At 41.6% G+C, this 24709-nt stretch overlaps 1 protein-coding gene across 3 annotated transcripts in view; it reads right to left on the bottom strand.

Moving 5' to 3' along the window:
- The window catches only part of CEP78 (centrosomal protein 78), a 55501-nt gene that overhangs the window by 21027 nt on the left and 9765 nt on the right, over positions 1-24709 (bottom strand). For all 3 annotated transcript variants that reach the window (XM_069961808.1, XM_069961806.1, XM_069961807.1), the window contains exons 5-11: positions 20658-20761; positions 19013-19187; positions 16387-16500; positions 12622-12686; positions 8210-8309; positions 5301-5433; positions 4911-4941 (exon numbers count right to left, since the gene is read on the bottom strand). In XM_069961808.1, coding sequence (XP_069817909.1) covers positions 4911-4941; positions 5301-5433; positions 8210-8309; positions 12622-12686; positions 16387-16500; positions 19013-19187; positions 20658-20761 — 722 coding nt within the window. The remainder of the gene's footprint in view (positions 1-4910; positions 4942-5300; positions 5434-8209; positions 8310-12621; positions 12687-16386; positions 16501-19012; positions 19188-20657; positions 20762-24709) is intronic.

Here is a 24709-nt window from a genome sequence, read left to right on the forward strand (position 1 = left end):
CAGGGCAAGTCTAAAGCCTCCTGTCCTGTAGCAGATCAAGAAGACCCACATTGTCTTGGAAATAGATTGCAGCAATTAGATTTGCAATTTTTTTTAGGTTGAAATAGAAGCAACAACCAGGAATGTTTTCTGACATGCACAGCTATTTGATGTGCTCATTGTGTTATCTATAGTGTTAAACACAAAGCTGAAGGTGCTGGATCCAACGTCTGTTGCAACTTTGTGTTAAAAACACAAGCGATATGGTAAATCACATTGTGGCAATCGATTTCTGAGATTATTCTGGTCTTGATTAGTATGCCACATGACCACCTTCCCACTGGAAAAGCTTGCCCTTAAAGGAAAAGTCCAGGTAAAATGAAAGATTCCCAGCAGACAGGGGCAAGGAGGGACATAATAAACAAGCACTACTTACCCATCCCTCTGCAGCACTGCCTTACGCTCCTGGACTCCTGCTGAAGCTTCTGGATCTCCTTCTCCAATGACATCACAATTCAGCTGATGGATTGCCTGCTCAGCCAGTCAGGGACTTGGGTGGGACACCACTGCAGTCACTGATTGGCTGAGTGGGCAATCCGTCAGCTGAGTTGGGTATTTTACTCCTAAGTCCTGATGACACTGAGTTCCAGTGGGGGTTCAGGAGCCTAAGGTGTGGTGGGGAAAGGTAAATAGTGCTTGTTTATTATGTTCCCCCCGCCTGCTGGAAAATTTAAATTTTCATCAGACTTTTCCTTTAATTCATTACGGCAGATTTCAAGATGGCGGCCATGTTACAAAGAAACCTAAACTTGCTTAAGCATACAGATATGCCATTTTCCCTTTTCTTTCTAGGATAAAAGGATGTCCAGACAAGTTTGACTCACCCTGTGTGTGTGTGTATATATACAGTGGGGAGAATAAGTATTTGATACACTGCAGATTTTGCGAGTTTTCCCACCTACAAAGAATGGCGATGTCTGTGGTGTTTATAATAGGTACACTTTCACAGTAAGAAATAGAATGTATAAAAAAAAATTCAGAAAATTATATTGTATGATTTTTAAATAATCATTTGCAATTGCATTTTATCGCATGAAATAAGTATTTGATCACCTACCAAACAGCAAGAATTCTGGCTCTCCTGTTTCATTTTTTTTTATTGTATCTGTATGAATTTTTTACATGTAAAAATTACACCTGTCCACACATTCAATTAATCAATCAATCAATCAATGATGGGGCCATGTACTACAATATTTTGGCCAATGACCTCCCTACTATGGTGTTTGCAAACTTGGTCAAGAACTACAAGAAACATCTGACATCTGTAATTGCAAAACAGAGGTTTCTGTACCAAATATTAAGTTCCATTTTTGTATTGTATCAAATACTTATTTCATGCAATAAAATACAAAATTATTATTAAAAACTCATACAATGTGATTTGGTGGAATTTTTTAAACAGACTGTCTCTCACAGGACTGTACCTACAAAAAAAATTACAGCCCTTTCCATTCTTTGTAGGTGAGAAAATTTACAAAATTGGCATATTACATAATTATATATATATATATATATATATATATATATATATATATATATACACACACACACAGACACACACAAAGGCGCTATATAAAATAGGGAAAGTAGAAATGTAAATTACTGTATCATATTTACCAACATCTTTCTGTAATAATTTCAAACAGTGATGCTGCCCTCTAATGGAGAGTACTAAGTAGTTACTATCAAATCCCTAATGGATATGAAGAGACTAGAAATATTTTAGACTCATCAGAAGAGCTGCCCAACAGACAAAATTGCACAGGTCGGTATTATGCTGAAAGTACACTATTAGAACATACGGTACAGAGTGGAATACCCTCTAAGGCCAATTTTACACTATAGTTTTTTTTTTTTTTAATTAAACAACAGCCGTTAACCCCTATGGAATCCCAGCAGCAGTGCATACACAGAAAAATGCCATGTCTACTTTGTGCGGCTGCTATTTAGCAGCCATACTTTACATTGTGTGCTATGGCTATTTGGAGTGTGGGAACATCACAGACAGCATGGCCTAAAAATAATATTTATTTGTATAGTGCCAACTAGAGATGAGCGAGTACTAAAATGCTCGGGTGCTTGATACTCAACAGGAATATTTCCCGATGCTTGGTTGCTTGTTTCGAGTAACGAACCCCATTGAGGTCAAGGGGAAACTCAAGCATTTTTGCAGGGGACCAAAGCTCGGCACAGGGAAGGTTGCGTGAAAACCTGGAAACCTCAGAAATGATGAAAACAACATGGAAATGGACAGGAAACAGCAGGGGCAGCATGCATGAATCCCTCTGGGGCTGGCTAATCGCAACATTACGCCAAATTATGGGCAACAGCCGGGTGGTGGCCCTCAATACAATTTTGCTGACCCAGACCAAGGCAAGGCATTTGTGCTGGCACGTTAGGAAAGCACCCAGTTAGGTGCAACATGCCAGTGACAACAGAGTGACCAAGTTAGACTGAGGTAGCAGCTGAACCACTCAAAAGAAACATTTTCATGCACCCCTTTAAATCACGTTACCTATGACAACTACAGATGGCACAGGCACGGGGTAAATCAAACAGCACCCACTGCTAACTGTCATTGTGTGTGTGTGTTATGTGGTCAGACACATTCTACAGTGGTGTGGTTCTCATAGAAAACAATTAAGGGCCCTATTACACGGGACGATTATCGTGCGAAAAATCGTTATATCGTTCTAATTTTGTTCTTTTTGTGTAATTGCAGGCAACGATCAGAAAATCGTTTGTGTGTCGTTGATCATTGATTTAGATCTGAACCTAAAATTATTGTTAATTGTTAGCAGTAATTCCACATTTGTTCACTCAAGTTCAGCATTTTTTTTACAAATTGTTCAGCGTAATTGCACATTGTTCATTGTTTTGCTGGGCTCAGAAAGAATAAACGATCATAGTAACAATCACAATAACGATCGTAGTAACGATTGTAACTAACGACCATCATTCTGTGTAATATGGTGAACGATTTCAGGTTAACGATAAAAATCTTGTTTGCGACTGTTTATCGTTAGTCGTTAAAAATCGCTCCGTGTAATGAGACCCTGTAACTTGAATGTTCACATTTTAAATAGGTATAGCTGAACTACAGATCCCAGCCAGCCAAAAGAATGTCAGCAACAGGACAAATTGACTACTGACAGCTGCACTACAAGTCCAAGCCAGCAGCCAAGAGTAGCAAAAAATATATATGTTTTAAAAATTTTAAGCCCTTAGAAGGACTGTTGGATTCTCTGTCTGATTCCTGCCTAAACGCACACTAATTCCCTGCCTAACACTCTCCCTGACAGACAGCAGCTCTCTCCCTATGCTCATCCAGCCTGCGTCTGACACGAGCACCGCGGGATCTGATTCTTATATGCCCAGGTCATCTGATCTGGCCAGCCAATAGCTGCTATCGACATGTAGGGTTCCCACGTGATGCTACGAGCTAATACTTGAACGAGTACCAAGTTCGGACGAGCATGCTCGCTCATCTCTAGTGCCAACATTTTTGGCAGGAGTTTTCAATACAGAGGATAGATGTGCAGACATAACTTAGTAACAGATTAGGATCACACAATGAGTACCTTCTATACACTTCTGTCCATATGCATAATAAATCTAAGATCCACTAAATACCACAATATTATAACTTTATAATTCAGATTATTCTAAAAACAGACAGAAATGCAAAAATTAAGGATGAAAGCAATACAGAACACCAGCACAGTGAGAGGACAAGTATCTAGTTTAGTAATATAAAAATTGTATAGAGCACATGGGGGGGCAGCTGGCTCAAAAATAAGACCATTCAATACATATAAAAAGCAGAAAATATATAAGGCCCAGCTAAGAGGAAAATAATAATGGAAAACAAATAAATAGGATATGACTAAAGTGGTTAAATCCCAAATCCCAGATAGCTGAGCAATCATAGATGCTGCATATTTAATAGCCAACCTATATTACTACACTAAAGTGTGCACATCATACATAAGCATAATGCATAGACATACAAATACAACCTGTGTACCTTGGTCCACCTCACCGCTTCACCCAACGTGAGTTTCATGCAGTTTTATTAAGGTTATATTATGGTGGAATTTATGTGTCCAGCATTTTTCTGAAGCTTAGTGGATCTTGGTGTTTTTCTTAGTAACAAACATTTAAACAAGAGAAAAAAGGCCCTGCTTACAAGTATACTACATGATAAGGTTGCCCCAAAAAAATAGATCAACTTTTTGCCAAGTTACATTGTCTAGATGCAAGTAAACAACATCTTAAATAGGCCATACAAAGAAAAATTATATGCAGGCGTACACAGCACTGCAACATACTCTATATAGCCTCACGCTATAAGGCTATGTTCACACTACGTAAAAGTACGGCTGTTGTTGCCATCGGCAACAGCGGCCATACTTTGTACGGGTGAACAATGCCTATTGTTCTATGGGATCCCGTCTGGAGCGTATAAACTCCGGCCGGGATCCTGCACGGGGGCCGCAAATAACTGACATGTCAGTTTTCTGTGGCCGCAATTCAATGAACTGCGGTCATAGGAAACCCTGTCAGTTCACACAGTGAAGCTTCACTGTGTGCTATGGGAGGTTCTGATGCGGGCGCGCGCTGATGCGCCGGCATTAGAACCCTGCAGCCGAAAGATCATGCGGCAGGTATATAAGTTCCGGTTCACGGAACGGCCGGTCTCTATACGTATTGGAAACATAGCCTAAAATATATATTGACTAACATAGGAGGGCAGCAGGTGCTACAAAGACTCTCACTCCTCCTCAGTTTTTTTAAAATAAGAAGTTAGGATGTTTCTTAAACATAGAAGTATACAAATGTGTGCAAACAGGACATATATACTTTACCATCTCAGGAAAAGAGTCTGGCACCATTTCTCTAGGAGAAAGAAAAAGAAACATTAGGGCAGAATAAAAGTTGCAAAAACAGCAACACAGTCTCTGTAGACACCCTTAGGTATTTGATATTTTTGTTAGGACAACCTAACTACTCCCTACTACTGCTACTCCCAAATTAATTTTCCTGAATGTTAAATGGCACAAATACTGTCCTAATACTGCATATCTCCCTTCAATGCACTCTTGGCTAGCTTCACAGAAAGTATAGAGCTCAACGCTAAGTTAGGATTTGATCCAGGACTCTCCCTTGTAATTCAAGAAACATTATCAAAGAAGGCAATGGCTTAAGGTCATCTTCCTAGTACAGTATCTACTAAGCTTCTTCTACTTTTAAAGTACCTGTGTCTGTTCGCTCTCTCTGCAGTTCTCCAAGGGAGGAAACCCTCCTCTCCTGGGGTCTTTGGTTCGGGTGCATAAAGTTCCTTGGGTGTACACTTTCTTGCAGAAACAAATGTCTTTTTAGTAGTCAAACCTGTGGAGAATATCAAAAGAAAGAAAACCTAAAGCTCTTCTCTATTGTAAATTATTAAAATATATATATATTAACACATCATTCACTGTCATCTCTGTATAGTAGGAATCTGGATATGCTGTATTTGTTGGACCAGGGCTGCACAGTTCTCTCAGTGATCAGCACAGCACTAAATCAGCAAGTCACCTGATTACTAGAGAAGCAGTCAGGGCAGGCTAACACTGTTAGACCACCCTCAATGCGGCCTATAAGAAGTTTATGTTATCTTGCTAAAAAGTGTGTCTTGTAGGTTTACTTCCTTGGCAGGGAGAAGCCTATTTAACCCTTTGAGGACCAGGCCCAAAATGACCCAGTGGACCGCGCAAATTTTGATCTTAGTGTTTTCGTTTTTCCCTCCCCCTTTCTAAGAGCTCTAGCACTCTCAGTTTTCTATCTACAAGCCATGTAAGTGCTTGTTTTTTACAGGAATAGTTGTACTTTGTAAGGCCCCGTTCCCACTGAGCAAAGGTAGCGGAATTCCGCGACGGAATTGTCCGCCGCGGAATGCAGTTAGCCTCCCGCTCATAATGGGAGTCTATGGGATGCGCGCGCTCCTGCTCTCTACGCGCTGAAGAATGAACATGTTCATTCTTCAGCGCGTACAGAGCGGGAGCGTGCGCCTCCCATAGACTCCCATTATGAGCGGGAGGCTAACGGCATTCCGCGGCGGACAATTCCGTCGCGGAATTCCGCTACCTTTGCTCAGTGGGAACGGGGCCTCATGGCGTCATTTATTTTACCATAACATGTATGATGGAATCCCAAATATATTATTTATGAAGATATAAATAGGTGAAATCGTAAAAAAGAATGCAATATGGTAACGTTTGGGGGGTTCCTGTGTCTACGTAATGCACTATATGGGAACAGCGACATGACACTATTATTCTATAGGTCAGTCCGAACACAACCATATGCAGGTTACACAGATTCTCTAATGTTATATATGTATTTTTTTTATGAAATCCTTTTTTTTGGCAATTAAATATTAATAAAATGGGCCTATTGTGACGCTTATAACGGTTTTATTTTTTCCGCCATGATCTCTAGTTTTTATTAATACCATATTTGTGACGTTTTGATCACTTTTTATTGATTTTTTTTTATATATAATGTAACATAAAATCGGTAATCTGCACACTTTTTTCCCTCTTTCGTTTACGCCGTTCACCGATCACAATGACGCTTGTTATATTTTAATAGATCGGACAATTACGCACGCTACGGTATATTATATGTTTACCTATTTATTTATTTTTATATGTTTTATTTATATAATAGGATAGGGGGGTGATTTCAACTTTTATTGGGGGAGGGGTTTTGGGGTAGTGTAATAGTGTTTTGAACTTTTTTTTTTTTTACACATTTGAAGTCCCTTTGGGCAGGCTCAGTGTAGCAGATCGCCGATCGGACCGCACGGAGGCAGGTGAGAGACCACTGGCAGTCCGTTTTACCGATCGGGACCCCCGCAGTCACACTGCGGGGGTCCCGATCGGTAAGTGACAGGGAACTCCCCCTGTCACTTACACTTAAACGCCGCGGTCGCTCGGCGTTTAAGGGGTTAATGACACGCTGCAGCGTGTCATTACCGGTGAGGTCCCGGCTGCTCACTGCAGCCGGCCCGCGCTTCATAGCGGGAGAAACACCCAGGACGTACAGTTACGTCATGGGTCGTCTGGGGGTTAACCTGCTAATGAAATGTAAAAGTTCCTGCATTTGCCATTGCACCATTGATAATGTTAGAAAAATATGGAACAAATGACTAAATTATTATTATTATTATTATTATTATTATTACCTTACCTGAATGTCTCCAAATTACTGGAGCACAAATTTAAAAGCAAACAAAGAAATGGTAAACAAAAAAACAAACAAAAACAAAACCTGAAACCAGAGCATTGACCCTTCTGAGCTGCATCTAGAGCTATTGCTGATGTTGGGTCTGTAAATTACTATCACGAAGCCTTTGTAAATGCATGTTTGCTATTATAATGAAGACATATTTACATACGCGTCGACCATTTTGAAAGTGGATTTTCCACTGACCGCAAGAGGCATCCTAATACTGGCATCTATGATTACCGTGGGGTCTGACTACTGAGTTTACTTCTAACTACTAGAGAAAAGAATCCACCAGAGATTTGCACAGTGCCACTATTGTTTAGGTGCTATGCAAGTACTGGAAAACAGCCCTATTAAAGTTGTTCTGTGTGCTTGGTTTGGACTACACTGACACAGCAAAAAGAAAATGCTGAAGGGACCTTTGGCTTTTGCTTTCATGATCAATGGGGATACCAATAGTCACACAGCAATCAGCAAGTGACAGCATATAAGAGCAATAAGTTAGCACTTCCTATGATTAAAACATCCTTTAAAGTGTCACTGCCACTATAATTTTCTAAATCTAAAACAGCAGAGTTTGCAATTTACATTAATTTGTTTAGTTATCATCACTCTGTACTGGACAGGACTTCCTGTGTTTAGTCTCTTTTTTCCAACCAGTGCAAGACTAAAAAGCTGCCTTCAGGAGCTTCAGGACTGGACCTGGATTTTAAATAAGTATAGCTTTGTTCTACAGCATAATAACTAAAAAAAAAATAATAAAATGTATGTAAATTGCAAACATGCGTTATTTCACATTTCCTGTAGATTTAGAAACTTATGTCAGGGACCTTTTAAGGTGAGTATTATTTGGTTGATTTAAAAAAAATCTATTCATTAAAAAGGAAAGACATACCAATACGGATTGTGTTCTTCCCCTTTAGTCCATTCCGTAGTGTTGTTGACCGTTTAATTTTCGTCCCTTCCTTTGAAGATGGCGATGTGAACCATTTGTACTATAAAACATAGAAAATAGTATGTTAATGATCCTAAATGCTAAGTCTACACAATTTCTTGGACATACAGAACCCCTGTACTTTTGCATTGCGATCTATATATGCTGTAGCTTGTTATGATATAAACCTTAGACTATTGCTCCAAAGAGAATTACAAGGCGTCAATATAATTCGGTGCTAATATGATTGGGAAATCTGTAAGTTTTCCAGCTCATGGACCTTAAAATGTAACAGTCATTCAAAAAAACTTTTAAAATGTCATAGAGACATGTCAAAAGTTTTAATCAGTCCGGGTCTGAGGGCTCAGACCTGTACTGATCGGGATATATATCGGGGAGAGGACCGCAGCATGCTGTTGACAAAGACTGTTGAGGTGGGAACGTGTGCAGCTTCATGTAATAATGCTCACAAAAAGCATAATATTAGCCAGTGCCAAGATTCCTTTATCTTTGTTTTCATAAACTGTTACCATTGATTACGACCCGTTAAGGTGGGCAAGGCATGCCCAGCAGGGTTATATTCCAGGAAGGAACCCAGAAGCGATCAGATTCATGGAGAAGAAAAAAAAACCTATACAGGGATGAAAGTTACTTTACCAAAACAGCATAGTTGTTGATTTTTTTTCACTACTACCTTTCAAAAGTCATAACTTTATTACTCCTAGCTATATAAGGGCTTCCTTTTTCCAAGATGAATTTTTAATCGAGACCATAATGTATGGAAAAACTTCATTTTGGGGAGGAATAGAAAAAAAAATTCCTTAACCCCTTGTTTTTACGATATAAAATGACATGTTCCCTTGATTTTGTGGGTCAGCAGAATTAGGACAATACCAATTTTATATATTTTTAAATGCTTGCACAAACACCACATGATTTAAGATGATTTGTTTTGATCGTAACATCATAATCGCAAGTGCATCCAGTTTAGCCAATTACCCTGCATTTACCAGACAATAGTTTCAGTCTGTGCTCAATGATTGACATGGGGTAGTCTGAGGGCCCTATTACATGGAGCAATATTTTGCCGAATCAGGCCATTTCAGCAGATCCTTGCTTTGTGTTATAAAGAGAATGATCAGTCACTGACAATGATCATCGGCTGATCATGTCTTTAGATCCTGACCTAAAATCATCGCCCACCGACTGTGCATCGCTACGTGCAATAGCGATGCATGACAGACATCTGACAATTGTGTAAAAAAATTATATATAGATATATATATAAGTTCATACATACCTGACCACGCTCACCGGTGCTTCTGCCCACTCTACAGTCCCCTCTCATCTTCTGCCTACAGTCCGCTGATAGAACTGCAGTACTCGCAGCGACAGTGCGGAGTGAGAAGAAGACAGGAAGGTGCCGGGGAGTGCGGTGTACGTCATTATTTTATACTAAAGGCAAGGGCTGCACGGACATCGCTAATGATGTCCGTGAAGCCATTGCTGTATGATGGTTGAGCCGGGTAATAGGCTCAGTAAATGAGCTCCGATCTAGTATATCAGCACTCATTTACATTACTGATCGGGCCGTGTAATACGGCCCTTAGAAAGCTCTCTGGTACACACATTGGCTTATCTCCCTTCAGGAACAAAGGATTATGTGTGTTAAATTCCAGCATGCCCACTTTCTCCACTCTTTTCCCCCCTGACATGTTTCATTAAGGGAAAGTCAGGAGACCCTCTACCAATGGTGGTTGGCATAATCTGCCAATTTTTATTTGATCTGTATGGGCACCTAGACATAAAAGTGATGTACAGCACACTCAAATAATACTATTATAGCATATAACTCTAAAAATTGGCCCAGTTTTTTATTCAGCACTCATATCCTTTTATAGTATCAAGTAACATGTTGTATATTGTAAGGCTGAGCAACAGGAATCCTTTTCCCAAATCCCCACAGGTTCAGAAACACAAGATTGGCAGAAATAAATCCCCCCTGTTCTTCCATGTTTGATGAGAACAGTTGATAACTGTAACATAATCAACCTACAAAAGCACGCACTTCATTTTAAGCAAAGCCAGCTATCATAGCTCGGGCAGCTCCAAAAACAACAAAACGTTCATTATAGTTTATAGTTTGGAGATTTCATCACATTTCATTTCATCTAAAGTTGTACAGTTTGAAGAGGTTATAAGAGGTGCATTTCATTTACAGCTAACCTCCAAGAGGCAAATGTGTGACGCCCTGCTGTCAAGATAAAAAATTATTAAAAATGCACATCTTTCTATTTACAAGAATACTATGAAGTAGATGTGAAGGTGGTTATATGTTTGGTAAACTTTACAAAAGTACACATTGTTAATCCAAGAGCAGTCGATTTAAAAATTCAATTTCCATTACTTTCATCCTGTAAGGGGAAGAGCATGGTTAAAGCTTGCCAAAGACATAACCATTAGCTGCCAGCAATTGGTGAAAAGGTGGTGTAGTTTTGGCCACATTCTGATCGCAAATATGGGCGTCTTTTAAATGGTAACTATCAGCAAGTTAGACAAATCTAACCTACTGATAGCAGGGCTGTGGAGTCGGAGTCGTGGAGTCGGAGCTAGTTTTGGCTGGAGTCGGAGTCGGAAAAAAAAATGTACCGACTCAGACTTTAAAAAAAAAAAAAAAAAAAAAAAATCTTTAAAAAAATGTAGAATTGAATTTTGATATGAATTTTACAAGTTTTGCTCATGAATATATATTATGAGCAACATTCTAATAGGACACTGGCCCTATTACATAATGGGGGGTCATGGAAAAGTTGTTGGTCACCATTTGGCAGTTTGTTTTTGAGCTGGAAGAGTCCATTGTGTGGGGGAGATCTGTGCTGTTCTCTTCCTGGATGCTGGATGACTGTATATGAGCAGCAGTGTAATATGAAGATATCCTGTGTAATATAGAGGAGGAGGAGAAGACATAAGTTGTGTAGCAGTAACCTCTGTTCTCGGTGTGGTGTTTTCTCTCTGGGAGAAGATTGTGTGTTTTTCTTCAGTGTTCAATGGCTGCAGCTGTGTGTGTGTTTGTGCGTGCTATGGCTGCAGTAGGCTGTGTGTGCTATGACTGCAGCAGGCTGTGTGTGCGCTATGGCGGCAGCAGGCTGTGTGTATGTGTGCTATGGCTGCAGCAAGCTGTGTGTGTGTGCACACTATGGCTGCAGCAGGCTGTGTGTATGTGTGCTATGGCAGCAGCAGGCTGTGTGTGTGTGTGTGCACACTATGGCTGCAGCAGGCTGTGTGTATGTGTGCTATGGCCGCAGCAGGCTGTGTGTGTGTGGGTGTGTGTGGTGTGCGCTATGGCTGCAGCAAGCTGTGTGTGTGTGCTATGGCTGCAGCAGGCTGTGTGTGGTGTGCACTATGGCTGCAGAAAGCTGTGTGTGTGCTATGGCTGCAGCTGGCTGTGTGTGGTGTCCGCTATGGCTGCAGCAAGCTGTGTGTGTGTGTGTGCTATGGCTGCAGCAGGCTGTGTGTGTATGCTATGGCTGCAGCAGGCTGTGTGTGTGTGCGTGCTATTGCGTGCCCCCACAGTGACCTTCTATATCACTGTGGGACCTCTAGATCACTATGTGTGACCCCTCTCTATATCACTATGTGTGACCCCCTGTATATCACTATATGTGACCCCCTATATATCACTATGTGTTACCCCCTATATATCACTATGGCTGACCTCTATATTACAGGGATCTGGCATTGTTAGCAGTGTTTCTTTGTGTATGGTGAATAATTAGTCAGAAACAGAAGATTGTCAGCAGGAAAAGACCACCTGCTCCATCTAGTCTAGTTCTGAGTTGTTCAGGACATGGAGGCTGGAGACTGGCTGCATCCACTGCACGCACAGGAGAAGGTGCTTTATATGTTTCCTTATTCCCTCAGAAATTGCCCCAGGATCATGTAGGACATTAGGGAGAAGCTGTGTGATATTTAACTCACCTGGTATATGACCGGCCATTTATGAAGGAGCAGGAGTCGGGAGTCGGAGTCGGTCCTGATAAAATTCAGGAGTCGGAGTTGGAGTCGGAGCTGCGGCTTACCGACTCCACAGCCCTGCCGGTAAGGCTGTATGGAGCACTCCCCCTGCCCCTTCTAATGATTATCAGTGGAGCAGGCCGGCTGGATCAGTGCTCTGGGGGCTTCAAATGGTTCTCCATCAGAGCCCTGCTCTATTATATCCAAATGCACAAAGAGAACATATAGACTAGGACTAGGCAGGTCACAGCAGAAGAACAGAGCTTCAAAATTACACTTAAATGTACTTTAAGATGAAAATATATATATATAATCAAATTCTACTCATTGACGTGTACAGTACAGGCATGAAACAATACCTCAGAATTTGTGTCATGGGCATTCAAAAGTACTCTTTCAATAACAGTCTTGAGCAAGGAATTGTCTACAAGAAAAATGGAAAGGTGCTTCTATATTAATCTCTTGTTCTACATAATTCCATATTATAAAAACTGACGGTACACTAGCCCTGAATTATTGAGAAAAAAACCTCAGGATGTGTGATCCGTGAACAAATCAAATTATTAAAGGGGTTATCCAGTGCTACAAAAACATGGCCACTTTCTTTCAGAGACAGCACGACTCTTGTCTCCAGTTCAGGTGCTGTTTGCAATTAAGCTCCATTCACTTCAATGAAACTGAGAAGCAAAACCCCACCCAAGCTTGAGACAAGAGTGGGGCTGTCTCTGGAAGAAAGTGGCCATGTTTTTGTAGAGCTGGATAACCCCTTTTAACATAGTTTTAGGATGCTGCCTGAAATCTGTGTATCCAGTCAGGTCATGCAGTATGCAGGGGTGCATAGCTTACTGCTGCTTACTGTACGAGAGCTCCTGACTCCTGACAAGAGTTCCTGCTCTGAATGGGGGTTTCCCACTCAAGAACAGTATCTGATCGGATCCTAATCGGGATTGTGGCTATACAGCTGCAGACCAGCTTAGGCTAAGCAAGAGGCAGACATTGTATTCTGCCCAGTCTGCTAGGAAGTCATCCACCACTAAACTCTTTTGATGGGAGATGCTAAACGTGATCTCTATAGATCGTGGCTTACTGTCCCCATTCCCTTGGCTGACAGGGTTAAGTGGGAATGCACAGCATCGCCACTTAACCCCCTGAGGGGCAAACAGTAAGAAGCAATCTATACAGGTCACAGCTTACAGTACAGGAGCAGAACAATGTTCTGCCCCTCAGAAGTCTACTAGCTTGCTACCTCCCCAGACCTGTAGCACTATCCTTTTGGCTGTGGGTACTGGGGTACCCACTGCAGGGGGTTATGCCGCATTAGCCATATTATGGGCAAACAATAAGCCCCGGCCAACTTAGAAACGGACGCTGTCTATCAGATGCCTTTCACTACTAATTCTGTAGTGGAAGTACAGAAGAAAAAAACTATTTAGTATACGGCAATAAATGTAGTTGCATAGTCCTCAGGATACCGATATCAGGAAAAAACAAAAAGAAGAGACAGAAACCATGAGTAAAGGGCACTCTGGTTTTGCTACCCATTCAAATAAATTAGTAGTAAATCTTCTGCAGATTTCAGACAGCATCCGTTGAGATAAAGAGGACCTGTCACTACATGAATTGCTGGAAACCAGGAGGCTCACCTAACTGCCGCTGCCTCCTGGTTTCTAGCAATGCTTGTCCCATGGTTATTGAGCCCCTCCGTCCATTCCTGAGATTTAGCTGACACACTGGCTAGCCATCAGGGCCGGACAGCCAGCAATTCACTGCACGCAGGGTTAACTTATAGCCTGTGATACTGACCAATAAGCACTGTAGGCTGCCTTCCTGTCAGCACAGCTCACAGAAAATGCAGAGCTGTGCAGTCAGTGAAGTTAAAGTATTCCAGGAAAAATCAACTTTTCCCCTATCCACTGAATAGAGCCACGGGTTACGTGCCAACTAGGGGCTCTATTTATAACAGAGCCGGCAGGGTCAGGTACAAAGATAGCCGGGGGTTCAGGGGTCGGACCCCCCGCAATCTCCTACTTTTTCCTATTCTGTGGATGGGGGAAAAGTAAATTTTTCCCGGGATACCCCTTTAATTGGTCAAAATAACAAACTGCGGTAAATCAATGACTGTCATTCCCTAATAGCTAACTAGCTATTAATTTGCATATCAGATGCAGGGGCCTGATCTCGGCAGTGGGGGGGCTACAGCAGTGTGACAAGCATCACTGGAATCCAGAAGGCAGTCGTTAGGTGAACCTCCCTTCCAGCTATTCAAGTAGTGACTGGTTCTCTTTAGAAGTAAGGTATGTGGATTAACATACTTAAAGTGACACTGTCACCCCCTTTTTGCATTATGACTTCTCTACATAGGTGTAAAAGGGTAAATTTAGCAGTTTTCATACCTTATTTTATATCGTACGTTATGGTGCTTGTTCCAGTAAAAAGTGATCTTTTATCATCTGAGAATTGTGTTGCCTGGGCGGGCCTTCACGGCTGCAGTGCCACATAGTCCCGCCCACATGGCCACAGTTTGCCCCAACCCTCCATGGCGTCATGGCACATAGCCCCACACCCTCAACGGCCATTAAAGCTTGGGGGGCCTTAAGGTCTAGGTCCCACCCTTTCCAGGTCGTCCCACACCAATGGCCACTGAGGGGGCAGGGCCTGTGCGCCGATGATGCCACAGAGGGGCGGGTCTTCAGGGACTATGTGGGCAGGGCTAAGTGGTGCCCACGAAGCCCCGCCCAGGCAGCAAAATTCTCAGATTATAAAAGATCACTTTTTACTAGCACCATGACGTATGATATAAAATAGGGTATGAAAATGGCAAAATTTACCCTTTACACCAGTGTAGGGAAGTCATAATGCAAAAAGGAGTGTCACTTTAAAGGGGTTGTGACATGAAGCAAAGAAGGTAAAATCAGATGTGTACCACATACATAAGTAACAGAGAACAAATGTTCTGTTTTTTAGTAAAGTAACTTACATCACATCACTGTACTACATTCCTCTCCCATGGATCTATTCACTTTTTGGTTTCCTCTCTAAGGATATTTTCACACTGAGTAAAAATCGCCAGGCCACGGAATCCCGCCTGCCCCAGTGTTTCACAGCAGTATCTCTAAGGGAGGGCTTGCGCACCACCGCTCCTGCAACTCTCTGTGCAGGAGAGGCGCGCGAGCCCTCCCATGGAGATACTGTGGGACACTGAGGCAGGTGGGATTCGGTGGCGGATAGCTCAGTTGCAGAATTCCGCAGATTTTACTCTGTGTGAACATACTCTAAACTGTGACTCTGCTGTCGCTGTGCAACAGTGCAGACACTTTCCCATAACCCCCCCTTGCTTGCATGTGAAGTGAAAACCAACTGCCAGTACTAATGGGACAGATCAGGAGACTGCAACTGAGGGCTGTAACCAAGGTCAACAGGTTATCAAAAAGCAGGCACATGGGGGGTTAGTCTATAGCTTTTAATAATACGTGTTCTGAAATGCTTGCACATTTCAAAAATATTTAACTTAACATAATGCATCAGTAAAAACCTAGTTTTCTTCATGACACAACTCCTTTAGATAATCTTACAAAAACACCTTTAAAGTGACACTGTCACCCCCTTTGTTCATTTTGACATCTCTACACAGGTGTAAAGGGTAAATTTAGTGTTTTTCATACCTTATTTCATATCATATGTCATGGTGCTTGTTCAAGTAAAAAGTGTCCTTTTATCATCTGCAGATTGTATTAAGTGGGCGTGGCCTCGCGGCACTAGCGCCACATAACTCCGCCCACAACGGCACAATTGGCTCCGCCCCCTCGCCGGCCATTGGAACAGGCTGGCCGAAAGGTCTAGACTCCACCCCCTTTACGTTGGACAACCAATGGGCGTCAAGGGGGCGGGGCCAACCGTTGTGGGCGGGGTTATGTGGCGCTAGTACCGCGAGGCCACGCCCACTTAATACAATCTGCAGATGATAAAAGGACACTTTTTACTTGAACAAGCACCATGACGTATGATATGAAATAAGATATGAAAAACACTAAATTTACCCTTTACACCTGTGTAGAGATGTCAGAATGCACTAAGGGGGTGACAGTGTCACTTTAAGAATAAAGTATAAAGAAACTACTCCATACCGATAAGTGGGTTTTTTCTTATATCCAAGACCATCAGAGTGGTATTAGTTTGCAGTGCATGAAGAAATGCTGTTGCACCCTCATTGGATATTCCACACTGCCTCATATCTAAAGCTAGGGAAAAATAAAAAGTGAAGAAAAATGACATGAATACTCATATCTGTATTTTAATAAATATTGTGTAAACATTGGCACACAAGATTATTTAAAAAACAGACTAAGGGTATGTTCACACTGAGTAAATGGGCCGGAATTCTGCCTGCTTCAGTGTCAGACCACATCTCTATGGAAGTGCTTGTGTGCCTCCACTCAAAGAGTTTTTTAGTAAATTTTACACTTAGTCAGAACACAGCTGTGCAGAAAAAAAACACTTTTTTTTAACTTCTTTTTATAAAATTTTAACAATTACAGTCATAATAATATTACATAGGGGGGGGGTGTAATTGGAGACAATGAATGCGTTGTGTGCATATTTTAATGTGCAACAATGAATTAGTCTAATAGAACTACACAGGATAAAGAACAGCCTCACTTAGGGCATGATAGATCTGGATATCAGAGAATGGAAGACACACTTATTGGCCTAATTAAGCAGTTCTATACAGATAATAAACTTAGCCACTTTTCTGAGTTACCGTCGAATATCGCCAGAGTTGAATATACCTAAGAACCCCCAAATAGCAATATTGTTTATAGAAATTAATAATGTTCCGCTGAAATATTGAGGGTTAATATGTATAATTCTGACCATTGCGAAAAATGTGTAAGCTAAGTATTGGAAAGGTGCTATATTCTGGGGGTGAAAGAAGTAATAGCTGCGATACAACATGTGTATAGGTGTGAAAAAATTATAGATGGCAAAACTAGGAAACTGAGTAAACAGTGCCTTTCTGAGTAGAAGAAGCAATGGGAAGGATAAAAAATTGGAAGTATAAAGGAGAAATATAGCATTAAGACCACTCTGCAAGTAAAAACATGACCTGAGAGTAAACCAATTTGCCCATATACTGTAGCCCTGGATGAGGGCTAGTTTTGTGATTTATTGTATTGTTTGTTACCATAAGTAATTAACTGATAAATATAAAGTATTAAAGCAAACTGGATTAGAGGAATAAATTATTTAAACTGGACCCGCAAGTCCAAATATGTACATTAAATAACTCCAAATATATTGAATTGCTTATGGATGTACGTGCAAAAATTTGATAAGAAAAATGATTGAAAGGAAGAAGTGCCGCATAATATATATATATATATATATATATATATATATATATATATATATATATATATATATACATACACACACATACATACATATACACACACACTCATTTTTTATTTCTTTTTTTTTCCAATAAAAACAGTAAAACAAGGAAAACTAGTGCAAACTTTACGAGATTATTGGTAGAAAAAATAATAATACAACTTGTATATTGCATTAGTCACCAGTTTTAACATGTGCAGGTACCATTTCTAATTTTCAGTCGTCCCTGAGCTAATAGTTGGAAACAAGTTGCTATGTTGGCTCCTATACACTCCACACACACAGACCTGCTCCACTATATTATAGACATTATAGAGCAGTGTAAGCTGTGAATTCAGCACTAAATTGAGACAGAAGAGTTACTAGTGCTTTCAGGTGATTTTTCTTGTGTCCCTTTCTGCAGCCACTATAAAATACAGGGAACCCGTCCACAGAAATGCACCTCTCCTTTGTGTATGCTTGGACAAATGGCTCTGAAATGAAGACTGGAAGGATTTAAAAATGACAGTCGGCTATTCAGGAAATATGGGTGTTGAACAAAATACCCATGCTCCATTATTGCCTAATCTTTGGCTTTTTCACAAGACCCTCTCCAATCATTACAGACCCAGACACAAATACTTTTGACATGTCATTGCTGAGACCCCCAACATTCAGAAGAAGCTCATGGTAGTATATTTCACTCTCAGTGATCTATGCCAAAGTGGTTTCATTATAAGTCTATGGGGATGCTAGACAGAACCGACTGACAGCAGCTGGGCTTGGATGTATCAGGAAACACTGGTCTGTTTCCTGATACATCCAAAGCAGTCATTGGTTAACCTGTTCCCGAGCTGTGCCATACATGTACAGTCCCATGTATGACAGAGCTCGGGAAGAGGTTAGGGCCCATTACACTAAGCAATTTTTAACGAAAAATGACCACAAGCGAGAGCTACCTGAAATCATTGTCCATATTGCACAGAACGATAGTCATAAGTTAGACCATTACTATAATTACTCATATTACTTATTTGCAGCAAATAAGCGAATAATAATAATCATTGCCTGCATTCACACAAAACGATTATCGTTTAAATTTAAATGATATAATGATTTTTCGCAATAGGGCCCCTAACCAATGACTGATTTACATTAGACTGAAAAACCCCTTGAACACTGCTCTGTTGTCAGAATTTACTTTGTAAATGGAGCTGTTCCAAAAAAAAAAAAAAAAAAAAAAGATTAAATTGCTACTTATGTCCTATTGAAATCCCACATTTCATGGTTTGCTCACCAAAGGCTATTAAATGTAATTCGCAGTTTGGTCATGGTTCAGCATTTAGGATTTGTAATATGGTGGTGTAAATGTTCTCATACCTTTCAACCACAGGTCCTCTCCAAGTACATCTGCTATTGCCTTTGCGCCTTTATCTCCAATAAGTGTATTGCAATTCAAGGAGATCCGTCTCAACCCAGTCATGCAGTCAAGGTCAGGTCGTCTATATCTTAAGCTTTCTGCCCAAGCTTCACTGTGCCTTCTTGTTGCTTGATGCTGTAAGGAAAAAAAAGACGAATGCAAACATATCTTTAAAGGGAACCAGCCAGCTCCCTTGTGATATAAATGCGCCCCAGTACCACAGTGTAGCTGTTGGGCACGGTGTTCAGGTGCTGTGCCCATATGTCTCCATTTTTAAAATAAGCAACTTTAATAAATGCTCCCAGTTGCCAGAGGCAGCGCGAGTACATAGCCAGCACAGGGAGTGGCGATTAAAGTTGTCTACTTTAAAAATGTGCAGGAGTCTTATGGACACATCGTCCAACATAGTGGCCAACAACTACAACATACTGCGGGGCGTTTATATACGATTTATAAAGGCGGGAGACAGACATCTTTTATAGATTTCTAGTTGCTACTGGTGATGATCTGGAAATGTAATCCCCAGATTGAATCTTTTAGCATGTCATAATCAAAATGCCCTCTTACCACCACAAACTTATGTCTAATAACAGCTAGGACCCAAACAATTCCCAAGAACAGAAGCTGCCCAATCCCTGGTGGATAGATGGCCAGAAGTGCAGCATTCAATGAGAGATACAAAAACCACGGACACAGCTACAGGAGGTAGTGGACAAGTTACCCTGCCCTGGCCAGAGTATTTAGATACAGACTAGGAGAAAAAACTGAACCTTAGCTTTATGAAGGAAAGCCTAGCCTCAATTCTTCATAAATGGCCAAGTAAATGCACTCATCTGCTAACTTTTCTGACAGTGGTAGTAAAAGCCAGGAAGCTGTACATTGGTAGGTTGCAGAGAGTTAATGTAACAAAATGCAGTCCCATATTTGCCGATATCTGTTGCATGTCACAATTATGGGTCCTCATACCCCCCTCATGGTGTCTGTGACTGACAGTCTGAGCAAACACATGGAGAGTCCTGCTGGAGGTCATTTTCTGGCACTGCTTCTCCTGTTCCTTGCACAAAGGAGGAGGTAGCAGTCCTGCTGCAGCCCCCTGCACATCTCATGGTGTACGGGTCTGTCTCCGGTTATCTGCTCAAGCTCTGGACACTGTGCTGAGAGACACAGCTAACCTTCTTGCCACAGCTCGCATCGATGTGCCATCCTGGATGAGCTGCCTTACCTCTGTGGGTTGTAGACACTGTCCCATGCTACCTCTAGGGGTGACAGCAACGACAAAATGCAAAAGTGACCAAAACAAAAGCCAAAAAAGATGAGAGCAGAGAAATGGTCTGTGGTCACCACCTGCAGAACCGCTCCTTCATAGGGGTTGCTTAATACCTATCATTTCTACCTGTTGCAGGTTGATTTTTGAGCTGTGTGTTTTTTTCTAACTTGTTGGTATGCACCACTTTTATTATAAGAAGCCTCATTTAGACAAAGCAGAGACCAAAGCTGATAGGTACTGCTCTTAAAGTTCTAACTAACACAGACATTCATAGTACACCAGTCACACATTTACTAATAAACAGCAATGATCAAAGCAGGTTGCATAAAGTTTGTTACCTTTACAATACTTGCTATCCATTCAGCTCCATGCCAGGTCAGATTACACCCAGTAAAATCTATTTCTTTGATAGTCGGTGAATTCTTCACGCTTTTGCAAATTACTACATGGACAAAAACATGTTAGCCATTCCAGAGTGTTTGCAATACTACAAAATCCTTAATACTTTGCATCATTTTTAAACTAGGTCTCTGCAGCCTGTCCTCCAAGGTAATTCATTAAACAGGTGCGATCACTTCTTTTCTTCTGTATCATAAACAGGTCATCTGTACCACATAGAAAAACTACTAGAGACCAAAGGTTTTCTGTTCATCACCTGTACAGTGATTTCCTTTTAAAAATAATTTTTTTTTTATTAAATTAAAATAAAAAAAAAAAAAAAGTATACTCACCTGCATCAATGTCCTGCTGCTGCCAATTTCAATGGTGTCTAGTCTCAATGCTTGGCACTTCCTGATCTCCGTGATGACACAAGGAAGCGTCGGCTAAGCTGATCAGTGGCCACAGAACTGACCCACCTCAGCCAGTTAAGTGGGCACTTCCTTGTGTTGAGACAGGAACAACAAAGTGCTGAGCAGCAGTAGAACTGGGCACTGTTAAAATAGCAGTGGCAGAGGATCACAAGAGAAGAGAACACCCCCCACCAGCCGGAGCATATATTACCTGCTTCACGCTCCAGCTTGCTTCAGGGGGATCCCTGTGTCTGGATGTACCGCTCAGCCAATCAGCAAGCCAGAGCGCAGACCCGGTAATGTATGCTACGGCCAGCGGGGGGTTAAGGGGGTTGTAACTTGCATATTCGCAGCAGGATGTCAATGTCAGTATGTATTCTCATTGAAAATGACAGGCAAGGGATCTGCAGCGCATTTCGCAGTGTGAAATCCACTGTGGATCTGGTGTGTGTTTCTACCCGAAGGGCCAGTTCACACTGAGGTGATTTCCGACGCAGAATCCCGCCGTGCTCAGTGTGCTGCTGTAAGTGAATGGAGAGTGCACGCTCGTCCACTGCCGCCGCTCTCTGCTCATAGAACTAACATGTTAATTTTTTGAGCAGAGAGGAGAGGGAGCTGACAAGCGGGGACTCTCCCATTCGCTCAAAGCAGGACACTGAGCGCAGCGGGATTCCGCGACGCAGAATTATGCCGCGTTTCCTCAGTGTGAACTGGCCCTAAGTGTATGTTCACACTGAGATATCTGCCCAAGAAGTTCCCACGGATTCTGTTGCTCACCCCATGCACATTTCCGCCTGTGCCATAGACTTAATTCTATGGTTGGGCGGATTCTGCCATCTTTCCAAAGAATTAATATGTTCGTTCTTTGGACGGACAGCAATCCACTCAACTATACAATGGAGTCTATGGCACGGGCAGACATGCGCGCAACCGTGAGCGAGCTGCAGAATCCTAGGCGGGCGATCCACCCAGATTCCTCAGTGTGAACATACCCTAAAAGTAAATGGCCCGATTTGAGGGAAGAAGAGATGTAAATGTAGAACAACCCCCTTGTTATTAGGTGACTCAAAACTGGTTTTGCAAGTGGAACTGGGCTTTAATCTCCTTTTTTTACCATATGCAACTATTACTCCCACAGATGAACAGATGAGAAATCATTAAGTCATTGGATTAGAAGTACACAAATTGGAGACGGCTAAGCTATTTAAAGAGTGATTGCTTCATTGAAAGTTCATTAATTCACATATTGGAGCACATCAAAACAGCTGATTGTAGAAGGCGTTACAGCTTCGAAAATACAGTTTTAAAATTATACTCTTCAAATCTCCATGGCAACCAAGGGTACTGTAGGAATAAGACCCTCAAAATAAAAGCAGCATGTCACAGAAGGAAATTCTGCCGGGGAATGAATGACTCACTGTGTCCATTGCTTTAGCAATCTGTATGGTTACATTTTTCCCAGATAGGTGTGACATCAAGTGTCAATAAGAGCCTGACAGCTGTTAACAACGTGTACATACTAATTGAAACAACAGCGTACAGCCTCTGCCTCTCTATAGTCTATATAACTATATCCAAAACAAAATGTCACATGAACACACTTTCCACATTATGCTGATGCCGTTTAAATTGCAATATTATATATATATGCATATACATACATACACACACACACACACACACACACACACATATATACAGTGGTGCCTTGGATTACGAGCATAATTCGTTCCGGGACTGTGCTTGTAATCCAAATCCACTCTTAAACCAAAGCAAATTTTCCCATAAGAAATCATTGATATGCAGACAATTGGTTCCACATCCCAAAAATATTTTTTTATTATGAATAACAGGTAAAACTAATGAAACAAACATTCAGAAACAGCAGAATATGTGATATAAGTTACTGTACAGTATAACAATCAGCATGTGGAGTATAATGTACAGTAAGTGCATAAACCTGATAACACAGCAGCAGTTTGTAGATACAGGATGGAGCCGCACAGGGCCGGCTCCAGTTTTTAGTGGGCCCTCGGGCGACAGAGCCTCGGCGGGCCCCTTTGAGGAGCAAATCATGGAGAGACAGGTGAGGAAAGATTTGCAGCAAAAGAAACATGCGGCTGCTGCATATCTTTCTCCTCCTGTATCTCCTGATCTCTCCTGCATGCAGCTCCTGCTGTGTGTGTGTGTGTGTGAATGTGTGTGTATGTGTATATATACAAGCGCACACACACAGAGCAGGAGCTGTATACAGGAGAACTAGCAGCACCAGCATGATTATATATATATATATATATATATATATATATATATATATATATATATATATATATATATATATAAACACATGGTGAGACCCCTAGTTCTCCTATATACAGATCCTGCAGTGATATACAGTGTATATATATATATATATATATATATATATATATATATATATATATATATATACACATACACACTGAACATCACTGCAGGACCTGTATATAGGAGAACTAGGGGTCTCACCATGTTTATATGATAGAGACAGAGAGACAGAGATAGATAGAAGATAGATAGATAGATAGATAGATAGATAGATAGATAGATAGATAGATAGATAGATAGATACAGATATCTAGTTGTTTTGTGTATAGAGGTCCTGCTGTAACATATATATATCCTGCTGTAATAGATATATATATATTACAGCAGGACCTCTATACACAAAACAACTAGAAACCAGCACATACAGAACACTTAGTTTGCAGAGCCTACCGTGCTGCCCTCTATCAGGTCAGGTGTCCGATCACATGACCCGTGACATCATCAAAGGTCCTACACACTCAAAGGTCCTTTCCTACTCGGCTGTAGGGAAGAATTGTGAAGGAAGACAGGTGCCGGGGGCCCCAGTATGTATCGGCGTGGCCCCTAACTGTCACATGCGGCCACTAGGGGCCCAGCCCCCTTTGTTACTACACTTTTTTTTCTTTTTTACTAACAAAAAAATGTAGTAACAAACGGGAGTGGGCCCCTAGAGGAGCTGTGGGCCCCGGCATTTGCCCTAGTTAGCCAGGTGCTGACGCCGGCCCTGGAGCCGCAGATCCCCATAATGCAGTAGTGTAGTACAACAGGCTAGAATAGAGAAGCAGGGCTGCTGTCAGAGGTCTGTGTGGTCACATGACAGCAATGGGAAGGGGTGTGTGTTCAGCATGGAGCAATCAGGACTGACAGAGACTGCAGGAAGCACAAAGGAATGATCAGGACAGATGTGGGCACATAAAAGCAGCACTCTCTCTCAATCGTACTAGATAACTAGGCCGGTGGTGACATCTGGGAGTTCAGTGCTATGTATGCCAGAAAGGATCTAACTAGGGATGGGCAATAAACTGCAAAAATACCGATACCATCTCTGGCGTCAGTTAACCGACCTCAATACCAGAAAGGTATTTGCAGTACTCCTTGTCTCTGCTGCCCAGCCTGTCACATGAGAGAGCCCCCCGTACCTGGCCCCTCAGAGGGGTTCTGTGACCCAGAGCTGTCATTACCCCACAGGAAGCAGCTGCTGCACCTGTTTCGAAGCCTAGAGGAGGGGAAGCAGCTGCCAGCCCCTGCAGATC

Source organism: Dendropsophus ebraccatus, chromosome 3 (genome assembly GCF_027789765.1).
Source record: "Dendropsophus ebraccatus isolate aDenEbr1 chromosome 3, aDenEbr1.pat, whole genome shotgun sequence".
NCBI lineage: Eukaryota > Metazoa > Chordata > Amphibia > Anura > Hylidae > Dendropsophus > Dendropsophus ebraccatus.